A 13,072-nucleotide genomic window follows, 5' to 3' on the forward strand; every position below is an offset into this window, starting at 1 on the left:
TGTTTTGCATTTGCATTTCATTGACCATGAGTTGGAGCTTACATCACTCTATGGTGCAAGGTATGTTTTCACAGAGCACTATAGGATTTTAGTGTCTCTTTAGATGAGTGAGTTTAATATTCAAATGTAATGTTGTATCATTTAATTACATGCAAATGTCTAGTTTTACTGGAGGCTGTTATCTCAGTATGCGGGGCTCTCTTTTCCTGCTGTACCCAGAGTGTCCTTCCTCTCCTCCTCTCCTCCATTCCTCCATCCTTCTCTCCCTCCAGACCCTTTTTCCCTATATCCCTCCCTCGGTCTGTCCTGCACGTGGGTGACAGGGCTGGGCTAGTGCAGCCTTCTCCTTGCTCCAGCTGCATCTGTTTGTCAGCCCAGAGGGAAATGTGTGTGTGTGTGTATGTGTTTCACTGTTTCTCTCTGCTTGGGCGAGAGAGTATACAGAGCATACAGATTACTGGTCTTTACAACTATGTAATCAGCGTTTATATAGCAGTATTTAGCAGTGTTTCTTTTGGTGTGATTTAACCACCATCTTGCTACTAACCCAGAACTTGGATACAGCTGTTTGTTTCTATGACAACAGAGAGGGTTGTGTAGTGATGAGGTTGCCTTTTTGTTGTTGATTCAGCATCTCTTTCACAAGGGAAAGTGCAGCATTCATCTGAGCCCACTGTGTGAATGTGTGAGAGAGTGTGTGCCAGTGTGTCCATATGTGTGTGTCTGTGTGTGTGTGAGAGAGAGAGAGAGAGAGAGAGAGAGCGAGCGTGTGCATGTGCCTGCGCGTGTATGTGCGTTATTGAGAGCCCGGGAGGAAGGATGGTTGCTCATGTCTGAACTGCCTCCACACTCGCAGGGAAAGTCAAGGCAGAAAATAGCAGAAGGGGGGAAACAGACGCAGTGGTCTCATCTCACAGAGGACTGATTCTGTCCATCATTTGTTGGGGAAGCTAATCAAAGGGATTTGGCAATGCCTGCAGAGGTGAAAGGGGTAAGTGTTTTGATTTAGTATTTGTTTTCTCTTCTCTAGCCTCCCTATTTTCCCTCTGATGCTTTCCCTACAGGAGCCCCATCCGCAGCTGCGCTGTATTCTGTATGCTATGCTTGTTTCATGAAGGGGAAAGCATTATTTTCTCCTCTCAGATCAGTGTGTTGCAGTTTCCCATTCCTCGTGTGTGCTCAGGGACATGCTGTTAACACCTCTGCTCAGTGTGTATACTGCAGGCCATATGGAGAGGCTGTTAATCATGGTAACATTATGAGAGGAGGCTGAGTGATAACCACCCACAGGGGAATGTGCTGCTGCTGCTTCATACGCTTTTACACCCAGCACACCGCCAGCCAGCCAGCCAACCACCCAGCACACCTCCAGCCAGCCAGCCAACCACCCAGCACACCGCCAGCCAGCCAGCCAACCACCCAGCACACCGCCAGCCAGCCAGCCAACCACCCAGCACACCGCCAGCAAGCCAGCCAACCACCCAGCACACCGCCAGCCAGCCAGCCAACCACCCAGCACACCGCCAGCAAGCCAACCAACCACCCAGCACACCACCAGCCAGCCAGCCAACCACCCAGCACACCGCCAGCCAGCCAGCCAACCACCCAGCACACCGCCAGCCAGCCAGCCAACCACCCAGCACACCACCAGCAAGCCAGCCAACCACCCAGCACACCACCAGCCAGCCAGCCAACCACCCAGCACACCGCCAGCCAGCCAGCCAACCACCCAGCACACCTCCAGCAAGCCAGCCAACCACCCAGCACACCACCAGCCAGCCAGCCAACCACCCAGCACACCACCAGCAAGCCAGCCAACCACCCAGCACACCACCAGCCAGCCAGCCAACCACCCAGCACACCGCCAGCCAGCCAGCCAACCACCCAGCACACCGCCAGCAAGCCAGCCAACCACCCAGCACACCACCAGCCAGCCAGCCAACCACCCAGCACACCGCCAGCCAGCCAGCCAACCACCCAGCACACCGCCAGCCAGCCAGCCAACCACCCAGCACACCACCAGCCAGCCAGCCAACCACCCAGCACACCGCCAGCCAGCCAGCCAGCCAGCCAACCACCCAGCACACCGCCAGCCAGCCAGCCAGCCAGCCATCCAACCACCCACCCACCCAGCACACCGCCAGCCAGCCAACCACCCAGCACACCACCAGCCAGCCAGCCAACCACCCAGCACACCGCCAGCCAGCCAACCACCCAGCACACCGCCAGCCAGCCAGCCAACCACCCAGCACACCGCCAGCCCAACCTGGTCTAAGAGAATTTTGCATTATTCTGAATGTAAATTCGAGACACTCCATATGGATGTCCATCACCTATTTCGTATGATATGTTGTAAATTATTGGTATTATATGTTATGAATTTGTGAAACGTACAATATGTTACGAATTTGCAAAACGTATGATATGTTACGACTTTGTGATGTGTTACGAATTCTAGCTAGCTCGTTAACGTTAGGGTTAAGATTAGGGTTAAGTTTAGCAGTTAGGTTAAGGGGTTAAAGTTATGGTTAGGGGAAGGTAAAAGGGTTAAGGTTAGCCAACATGCTATCTAGTTGCAAAGTTGCTAATTAGCTAAAGTTGCCCGTGATGAGATTTGAACTTATAACCTTTGGGTTGCTAGACATTTGTGTTATACACCTACCCATCCACCCCGGGTTGCTAGATGTTCAGGTTATATGTTCACCCATCCATCCCGACCAACCAACCTACTTTCGGTATTGCCTTAAGTAAAAGGTCCAATGCAGCCGTTTTTATCTGTTTTATGTAACCATACCAAACGTAACAGTGTCTTGGATTAACATACAGAATAATACAAAATGCTCTGAGACCAGGTTGGCCAGCCAGAAACTGCAAGTTAGAATGACATTAAATATGACCATGCAGTATTTCATTGTTTGTGCACCAGGGGGCTTCCTGCCACCTGCTTCCTGTTTCCTGCATCCTGCACAGACAAACACAAGGGATGAGAGGTGTCCTGTCCTCATTTTCAATGGTAATTAGTCTTGGCACCGCAGTGAATAAGATGGGAAATCCTAATGGCGGCAGATCACCTAGCAATTAAGTGTGTTGGGCTAGTAACCAAAAGATTGCTTGTTTGAATCTTCAATAATCTGTCATTATACCCTTGAGCAAGGCACTTAACCCTAATTGCTCTGGATAAGAGAATTTCATAAATGGCTTACGCATCGCTGTGCTGGGAGATTGGACAATGCTGTGTTTGTGTAATGTGGACAGAAAATGTCCACATTACAAAATGTTTGACTGCGTTACAGCACAAAAACAAGTAACTTCTTGCTCTGATCCTGTCTAATTATGAACCCTGGGAGTAGATCTATTATGACAGATGATTACTGTATCTACATACATTTTGAGCACACGTTCATTTGACATCAAGTACTGGAGCAATACACATTCCTCTCTCCTCTATCTGATGAACACAAATTGATTGCATTGTCAGTGTTAATTCCAACAGGATCACAGTTTCTCCTCTGATCTGCATTAATACCTGGATAAAGTGAGTGCAGCATGATTCATCTATCAAAATGAGATTGTGACAAGTATTAAATGTGGCTTGCGTCTGAAGTGCCCTTGACCCGGCGACTAAATCTGAACTCACTCAGCAGAAGATCAGACTGTGGGCCTTTCCGCTATACTGTTGTGCAGTCAGCCCCCATTGGACAGCTGAATGTAACAACACACTAATCGTGTCACTTTGTCCCCTGCTTCAGTGCTTCTAACATCTATCTAATTCATCTCATTGGTAAACAGCAAATACAGGCTGTAGATTAAGGAATATGAGGATATTTATTTGATGTGATGGAGGAAAAGATATGAGGGTAGTTGAACAGTGTTCTATGGATGGATGAGTGCTTTGAGTGTTTGATGATAAGTGATGGCTGGTCAAATGGAGGTATGGCTGCACAGTGTCTGAAAGATTTGTTGGAAGTCTAATCTAAAAACAGGGCCAGGTGTGATTTTTTTTCACAAGTCCCTAACCTCACTATCTATCCCTCTATCCCGCTTTCAAACCCTATTACCATCACTCAAGCCCTCCATCAAGCCTTCCTTTAGAGAACAGAGATACCCTGCCTATTCTAGCCATGCAGCTATTCATTTACCTCTGCTTTGCAATACCTCCAGTCATTCATCCCTCCAAGGCTGTTTAAGCCTGCATCATCTCCTGTCCTTTCCTCTCTTTCGCTCTCTCTCTCTTTCTCTCGCTCTCTCGCGCTCTCGCGCTCTCTTTCTTTCACTCTCGCTCTCTCTTTCTCTCGCTCTCTCTTTCCCTCTCTCTCTCTGCTGTGTGACAACCATTGGGCTTTCATCTTTCCTTCTCTCTCTCTACTCTGACAAACGTATTTGCATGAAGATGAGGGCTCTCATGTTTGACATTGTATGTTTGGGAAATGGAGGCTGCGAGTGAATCGAGCTCTCCCATTGCATTAATGAGTTATCCATTATTATTATTATACCTCCTGCTCCACATTCTGTGGACTATTTTATATTCAGGCCCCTACTATTAAACCTTTGGATTTTATGTGGACTATTTTACATATTGCTCAATGAAGTTGGAATACCCCTGAATTCAGTTCTAGTATGTTTCAATAAGACAAGCAACCTAGTATTCTCATTTGTTTCTGCACAGTAGGATTGAGAGCACTTTCATTGAGTATGGCAAGATATGATGCAGTGAATTTTATGTTGACAGATTATCTGCTGGCTTGCAACAGATATTGGCACATAAATCTAAATTGTCCCTCATGGTGAATGCGGTTCTAATGATGATCCTATTGACTAAGATCTCAGATTCAGACACTCTTGGTCTTTAGTATGTGATCAAAACCGAATTGTCCTTGTCTAAAGAGTATTAAGCAAAAACATAGAAACATTTATTATGGATCATTATGTTCTTATTTTATGCCTCTTTAGTCTATGTATAGACACATTTTAAGTGTTTATGTTGTATATTTAATAAATCCTTGTTTTGGAGAAAACTTACAATCCCACTGGGCACAATGTCAATTCAACACTATTCCACGTTGGTTCAACGTTATTTAGTTGAAATGACGTGGAAATAACATTGTTAAACCAGTGTGTTAGTTTCTTCTTGAAGTAAATAAGCATACATAACTAAATTACCCTGTATGCCTGAGGCTAGCTGCTGGATGGAAAGGACTGATTAAAGGCAGGACATTGTTATATCTCAGTAATTATGCCAAAACATTTCTCCTCATTAATCTTTTAACACATCAACTCTATCAGCATCTGAACCTCCACAATTACTACCCGGGCCAGCCCTAGGCACAAGTGACATAGGGGGATGGCTAGGGCCCCCGGCTGCTAGGTGGCCCCCGACCAGTTTAGGAACTCAGTCGGGGACTCAACTTACTGTTGAGCGTTAGAATAGTAGAATACGGCCTACCGAGTGGCGCAGCGTTCTAAGGCACTGCATCACAGTGCTATAGGCGTCACTACAGATCTGGGTTCGATCCCGGACTGTGTCACAGCCGGCCGCAACCAGGAGACCCATGAAGTGGTGTGCAATTGCCACAGAGTTGTCCGGGTTGGGGGAGGGTTTGGCCAGCCAGGATGTCCTTGTCCCATCGTGCTCTAGAAACTCCTTGTGGAAGGCCGGGTGCATGCACACTGATTCGTATCACCAGTTGTATGGTGATTCGTTCGACACATTGGTGGGGCTGGCTTCCGGGTTAAGGGAGCAGTGTGGCTTGGCAGGGTCATGTTTCGGAGGACGCATGGCAGTGAGTGGTGGGACAAGACTGTAACTACCAAATGGGGAGAAATAGGGGTAAAAAAAGAATAATAGAATTCACAAGGTGCAATAAAAAAAATGGTTGTTCATCAGCAGTTCCTCTTGTTATGTCAGTAACTCAATTAGCTCATGTCAGCTATTTTTTGATTGGTAAGGTAGTCTACCCAACTATCTAAACTTGTAGTAATCATGGCACGAAGGGCATGTGCCCAGGGGCACTGACCTCCAGGGGACCCCATTGATTTTCTTAGTTACTCTCACTCAGATATCATATTAACATGGCATAAGTAATGGAGAAATGTAGCTTTAAAATGGCAAAAATGTCTCTCCACTCCATGACAAAATGTGTAGAATTGCAGGAAATTAACTTGAAAACATACATTTTTTCTCTCTGCTGTCAAGAGGGGGGCCACTAAAATGTTTTGCCCACGAGTTGGTGGGCTAGTGCCAACCCTGATTACTACAGCCTTCTCTACTCTTTTCCAATCCCCATACATGGCCACACATCAGTGTGGAAATTCTGAATAGTTTTATGGCCTTGCTCTATAGCCTATACAGTGAGGTGGGTGTTTGAAAGCGAGGGCTTAAAAATGAACAATTGCGAGCAGTCAGCAGGGGAAGTGAAAGGTCAGCAGAATGGCAGTAGCAGATTGGCCCACGGGGCGAGAGGGTCTCAGGAGAAATCAAACCACCGCACTTTAATTAAACAGGTGGAGCTCATTCTCACATTTAGATAATACCCTCTCCGGCTCTCACCGGGCCTGTCACCTTTAGTTCATGTCTTTATTTCTCCCTCTCTTTACAAAGGGTACTGGGCCCTTTCTCTCTCTCTCTCTGTGAAACTTTCTCTTCTGCACTTGGTCTGTAGGAGTAGGACGTCTCTAACTAAATCTCTTCCCTTTGCTGTGCGTGCCATGTCTGTTGTGTAGGAGTCTGAGTGTGTAGCTAACTCTTTCTCCTGTTGTGTAGGAGCAGATCCCAGAGGGGCCCTCCTCTCTGGGGGCCATGATCCTGGAGCCCAAGGAGCCCCCGGTGGAGCATCCATTGCCTGCAGATGATGACCTGGACACACCCACCTCCAACACCTCCGTGGTCACCTCCACCAATGGCAGTTCCACTACAGAGACACAATACTCAGAGGCAGAGGTCTTTATCCCCTATATAATGCTTAATATAATGACTTAATTTATCACCCATATCCTTTATATAACGCTTACTTTAATTTCTTCATTTATCACCCATATCCCCTATATAATGCTTACTTTAATTTCTTAATTTATCACCCATATAATGCTTTCTTTAATTTCTTCATTTATCACCCATATCCCCTATATAATGCTTACTTTAATTTCTTCATTTATCACCCATATCCCCTATATAATGCTTACTTTAATTTCTTCATTTATCACCCATATAATGCTTACTTTAATTTCTTCATTTATCACCCATATCCCCTATATAATGCTTACTTTAATTTCTTCATTTATCACCCATATCCCCTATATAATGCTTACTTTAATTTCTTAATTTATCACCCATATAATGCTTTCTTTAATTTCTTCATTTATCACCCATATCCCCTATATAATGCTTACTTTAATGTCTTCATTTATCACCCATATCCCCTATATAATGCTTACTTTAATTTCTTCATTTATCACCCATATCCCCTATATAATGCTTACTTTAATTTCTTCATTTATCACCCATATCCCCTATATAATGCTTACTTTAATTTCTTCATTTATCACCCATATCCCCTATATAATGCTCACTTTAATTTCTTCATTTATCACCCATATCCCCTATATAATGCTCACTTTAATTTATTCATTTATCACCCATATCCTTTATATAACGCTTACTCTAATTACTTAATTTATCACCCATATCCCCTATATAACGCTTGCTTTAATTACCTCATTTAGCAATCAGCCGTCATCTCCCCCAGGATCATACTGTAATCATTCTCTGCTCCACTGTAATCTGAAGCATGGATTACTCCTTCATCATATCTCCTATAAAACTCCCTATCTCTGTGCATTAAGATTTCTCCCAGAACAATGGGAAACAATAATAAACCATTTCCTGTAGGACTGTGTTTTTCATCTGCGGCCCTGGCGAGCCATGATTTTAATCTGAGCCATCCTCCAGAGACTAATTGCAATTCAACAGAATGTACATTTAATGGCCATATATTTTTGAACTGAAGGCTGGTGTGTGCCAGGATGACAGAATTTTTCTTGGGGAAGTAGCAGCCAACAGAGAAGGACCCAAAGCTTATCCTAGTGTAGAGAATGGCTAGTGGTTACTATTTCCACATTCATACACTACATGACCAAAAGTATGTGGACATCTGCTTGTCGAACATCTCATTCCAAAATCATGTGCATTAATATGGAGTTGGTCCCTCCCTTTGCTGCTATAACAGCCTCCACTCTTATGTGAAGGCTTTCCAATAGGTGTTGGAACACTGCTGCAAGGAATTGCTACTATTCAGCCACAAGGACATTAGTGAGGTTGGCCACTGATGTTGGGCGATTAGGCCTGGCTCGCAGTCTGCATTCCAACTCCTCCCAAAGGTGTTTGATGGGGTTGAAGTCATGGCTCTGTGCAGGCCAGTCAAGTTCTTCCACACTGTTCCCGACGAAATATTTCTGTATGGACCTCACTATGTGCACGGGGCATTGTCATGCTGAAACAGGAAAGGGCCTTCCCCCAACTGTTGCCACAAAGTTGGAAGCATAGAATCGTCTTGAATGTCATTGAATGCTGTAGCATTAGTATTTCCATTCAGTGGAACTAAGGAGCCGAGCCCGAAACATGAAAAACAGCTTCAGACCATTATTCCTCCTACACCAAACCTTACAGTTGGCACTATACATTGGGGCAGGTAGCGTTCTCCTGGTGTCTGCTAAGCCCAGATTTGTCCGTCGGACTGCCAGATGGTGAAGTGTGATCCATCACTCTAGAGAATGTGTTTCCACTGCTCCAGAGTCTAATGGCGGCGAGCTTTACACCCCTCCAGCCGACGCTTGGCATTGCGCATGGTGATCTTAGGCTTGTGTGCGGCTGCTCGGCCATGGAAACCCATTTCATGAAGCTCCCGATGAACAGTTCTTGTGCTGACGTTGCTTCCAGAGGGAGTTTGGAACTGGTAGTGAGTGTTGCAACCGAGCTACGCGCTTCAGCACTCGGCGGTCCAGTTCTGTGTGTCACACCCTGACCATAGTTTGCTTTGTATGTTTCTATGTTTTGGTTGGTCAGGGTGTGAGCTGGGTGGGCATTCTATGTTACATGTCTAGTTTGTCTAGTTCTATGTTTGGCCTGATATGGTTCTCAATCAGAGGCAGGTATTCGTCATTGTCTCTGATTGGGAACCATATTTAGGTAGCCTGTTTGGTGTTGGGTTTTGTGGGTGATTGTCCTTAGTGTCTTGATGTCCTTGTTCTGTTGCTGTGTTACTTTGCACCAGTATTAGGCTGTTTCGGTTTTCGTGTTGCGTTTATTTGTTTTTGTATTTGATCGTGTTTACTTTGTCCTATTAAACATGGATCGTAATAGCCACGCCGCATTTTGGTCTGACTCTCCTTCCCATACAGAAAACCGTGACACTGTGAGCTTGTGTGGACTACCACTTCGCGGCTGAGCCGTTGTTGCTCCTAGATGTTTACACTTCACAATGACAACACTTACAGTTGACCGGGATAGCTCTAGCAGGGCAGACATTTTAAAAACGGACTTGTTGGAAAAGTGGCATCCTATGATGGTGCAATGTTGAAAGTCACTGAGCTCTTCAGTACGGGCCATTCTACTGCTAGTGTTTGTCTATGGAGATTGCATGGCTGTGTGCTCGATTTTATACACCTGTCAGCAACGGGTGTGGCTGAAGTAGCCAAATCCACTAATTTGAAGCAATGTCCATATACTTTTGGCCATGTGGTGTACTACACATCTGAGTCAGACTATTTGAGTCATCTGACTTCATACATATTTACATCATATTTGTAGTGGTGCAAGATAAAAACACTCATTATGTGTTGACCTTATTCTATCAAACAGATAATTTACATTTTTTGCAGTTTACTGTAGTTCTCAACACTACTAGCTGGACCTCAGCTTGTTTCATCACGGTCCAATCTAAACTCTAGGGAAATACAATTTCACTGGCAGTCAAACAGAATTCTTTATTTACTGGCCCACCTCAAAGCCAGAAATCTGCTGGAATAAAAATGATGGATCATTCCTGTGAGACAAGAGCTGGTGGGGGATTTTTGTTTTGTTTAATGGAGAGTTAAATGTTTATCAAACTGTGCCATTTTGTGTTCTCTGCTGGTGGGAAAATAATTATAGTAGTAGTTTTGTTGGTAGATGTACTAGTGGTGTCGTAATAGTGATAAACATAGTTTAAGGCACTGAGCACAGGTTGAGAATGTAGTCATTGGTTGGACTGGAGATGGGATTATTAGATCCTATATTGAGACTGAGTCTGACAGATGTACTGAGATTAACTGTTTGACTTCCTCTCTACAGGACCCCAAGGTTGTTGAACTGGGGAATGACCAGGCAGACACTCCGGGCACTCCAGACACCACCGCCCTTCAGCTTCCCCCAGCCCCGCAGCCTCCCTCGGTTCCCCAGATCCCCTTGGTTTCAGACGACCCATCTCTGAAGCCCAGTCCTCTAACCAACGGCCAACACTCCTCTGAGTCTCTCACAACCCCTATCACAACCACTGTTACCACCAACCCTCTCCCTCCTCCCTACAAGAACACCAACAGTGAGCCCCAGACAGAGAAGCCTGAAGGGCAGAACAGCGCCTACACCCTCCCTGACCCTCCCTTTCCTGGCCTGGGTGGTGGCATGTGTGCTGGATATGGCAGCCTGTCTCGTGGTGGTGTCCACCAGAGCTCCCTCCACACCTACTGGCCCTCCAGGAACTACCAGCCCCAGCCTGGGGGTCACTACACCCTGCCCCTCCCCAGGGACATCTACGGCCAGGTGGGCCTGACCAACCAAACCGGGGGGGAAGGACCAGGTGATGACACCCTGGGTGGAATTCACCAGCTCAGACCCATCACTACCATGGAGCTCCTGAGGGAACCTTCCAGAACCAGGTTAGGATATGGGCTAGCTAGTTAGGCACAAGCATGACAGCAGAACTCCATAGCAGCAGATCCAAGCTAATAAGACTGGTGAGTTACTTAAACTCAGAGGATGGACAATAGTAAAAGGACATTACATTTTTACCACACAAATATCAATACCCTCTCTGTAAATGAGTTTACCCTTAACAAAAGCCTAGGCTTTTCTTCAAGACAGGGCATTGATTTTCGCTGTGTGTATGTAGTCATTCGGAAAATGAGGGCATATTCTGTGTAATGTTTGCTACTGACAAATAGAAGAGGAGTCATGTACTCTATCATTATCTGCATAAATGCTGTTTTCAGTGAAGAGAGAACTCTTCATCATACATACTGACCCTCTCAATCTGATTCAAGTGCTTGTATGTAGTTTATGAACACATTTACAAAAGAGGAGACTAGAGAATCATACCATACAACTCAACACATTATTTCAGCTCAATATGGATTAGAACCTGTCAATGTCCATATTGCATTCCATAGCAGTGTGCCCCAGTAGGAGCTAGTCCCTACTACAGTAGTCCCTGTGGTGTCAACATGGTGAGTAGGGCGAGACAGATGACCAGCGGTTTAGGAGCATGTGGTATCAATCAGGGGAAGCTGCCTGCCACCAGTCGATAAATAAGGTTTCACCTGTATTACTGACTGACAGCAGCACTTTCCTCAGCTCATAAGCTGTGAATGAGCTGTTTACAGAGGCTACTGGACACCCTCTCTCCTCCCTCTACCTCTGTCTCTCTTTCCATATCTTTTGCTCTCTCTCTTTCTCTCCATATACCAGGAACTCAGGCTGTGAAGATAAAATATCTGTTTGCACAACTGTTCAGAGAAAATACCTGAGCAAATAACAGTGATTGTTCAACAAATAACATCGAATTGTTTTCTGTGCTTTCTGTCTGTCTCTCTCTACATATAGGCCTCTCTCTTTCCCTTGTCTCAGCCCCCCCTCCCCACTTAACCCCTCCATCCCTTTATATTTTTTCAGAGGTGGATACGAGGAGGCTCTCATGTCCCAGGTGGATGGGGATCCCATCTCCTTCTTCCAGGCCATGTCCAGGGCCCAGATGCTACAGTTCCCCCACAAGCGCAGTAGCATGGTCAGCCTGGACAGCATCCGTAAGGACCCCCGCTGGAGGGACCCCAACCTGAGTGAGGTCATCACCATGCTCAGCCACCCCATGGACCCGGTCAAGTCCAACGCCGCCGCCTACTTGCAGCACCTGTGCTACGAGAACGACCGCATAAAGCAGGACGTCAGGCAGCTAAAGGGGGTTCCAGTACTGGTGGGCCTCCTGGACCACCCTAAAGCCGAGGTTCACCGCAAGGCCTGTGGAGCCCTGAGGAACATCTCTTACGGGAAAGACCACCACAACAAGGTGGCCATCAAGAACTGTGACGGCATCCCGGCCCTGGTCAGACTGCTGAGGAAGTCCAGTAACATGGAGGTCACAGAGTTGGTCACAGGTACAGTGAGCCTATGACATAATTCCTGTACGAACATCTCTGCAATGGTCATGAGTCACCCTGATTATTACCCAAACACCTCACTTGACTAACAGTAACTTACATATCCATATTATTTTACGTATAGGAACCCTGTGGAATCTGTCCTCCCATGAGCCTCTGAAGATGATGGTCATCAATCACGGGCTCCAGACGCTGACTGATGAGGTCATCATCCCCCACTCTGGCTGGAGGAGAGACCTCACTGAGCACTCAAGACCCCAGGAGACAGAGTGGACAACTGTGTTCAAGAACACCTCAGGGTGTCTCAGGTACAATATAGCAGCTACACAGATGACAAGGTCATGCAACCTTACACAAGAGTAATTGAGGGTTTATTGCTCCATTAATAGGACATTTCTAAATTGAACGTAATGGTAAATTAGTTACTGACAGCTTGCTAATAGTGAAGCTATGCTAACTAATAGTGACGTAATGCTAACTTAATCCGCTCCACTAATAGACCTGTGTTGTCCCAGGAATGTGAGCTCAGATGGGGCAGAGGCTCGCCAGAGGCTGAGGGAGTGTGAGGGGCTGGTGGACGCTCTCCTCCATGCCCTACAGTCAGCGGTTGCCAACAAGGAGACGGACAATAAGGTGACCGCAGACATGGTTGAGCACATGTAAATTCCAA

At 46.1% G+C, this 13,072-nt stretch overlaps 1 protein-coding gene across 2 annotated transcripts in view; it reads left to right on the forward strand.

Annotated features, from left to right (window-relative positions):
- The first annotated feature begins 819 nt into the window (after positions 1 to 819).
- LOC139422867 (splicing regulator ARVCF-like) overlaps positions 820 to 13,072 on the forward strand; it is a 39,860-nt gene continuing 27,607 nt past the window's right edge. Inside the window, exons 1-6 of one of the 2 annotated variants that reach the window (XM_071174293.1) lie at positions 820 to 991; positions 6,761 to 6,937; positions 10,325 to 10,908; positions 11,921 to 12,399; positions 12,527 to 12,710; positions 12,918 to 13,035. In XM_071174293.1, coding sequence (XP_071030394.1) covers positions 971 to 991; positions 6,761 to 6,937; positions 10,325 to 10,908; positions 11,921 to 12,399; positions 12,527 to 12,710; positions 12,918 to 13,035 — 1,563 coding nt within the window. In that variant the 5' untranslated portion in view covers positions 820 to 970. Of the gene's footprint in view, positions 992 to 6,760; positions 6,938 to 10,324; positions 10,909 to 11,851; positions 12,400 to 12,526; positions 12,711 to 12,917; positions 13,036 to 13,072 lie in introns of both variants that reach the window. The other variant, XM_071174292.1, reaches the window with a different exon arrangement.

This window comes from Oncorhynchus clarkii, chromosome 12 (assembly GCF_045791955.1).
Source record: "Oncorhynchus clarkii lewisi isolate Uvic-CL-2024 chromosome 12, UVic_Ocla_1.0, whole genome shotgun sequence".
NCBI lineage: Eukaryota > Metazoa > Chordata > Actinopteri > Salmoniformes > Salmonidae > Oncorhynchus > Oncorhynchus clarkii.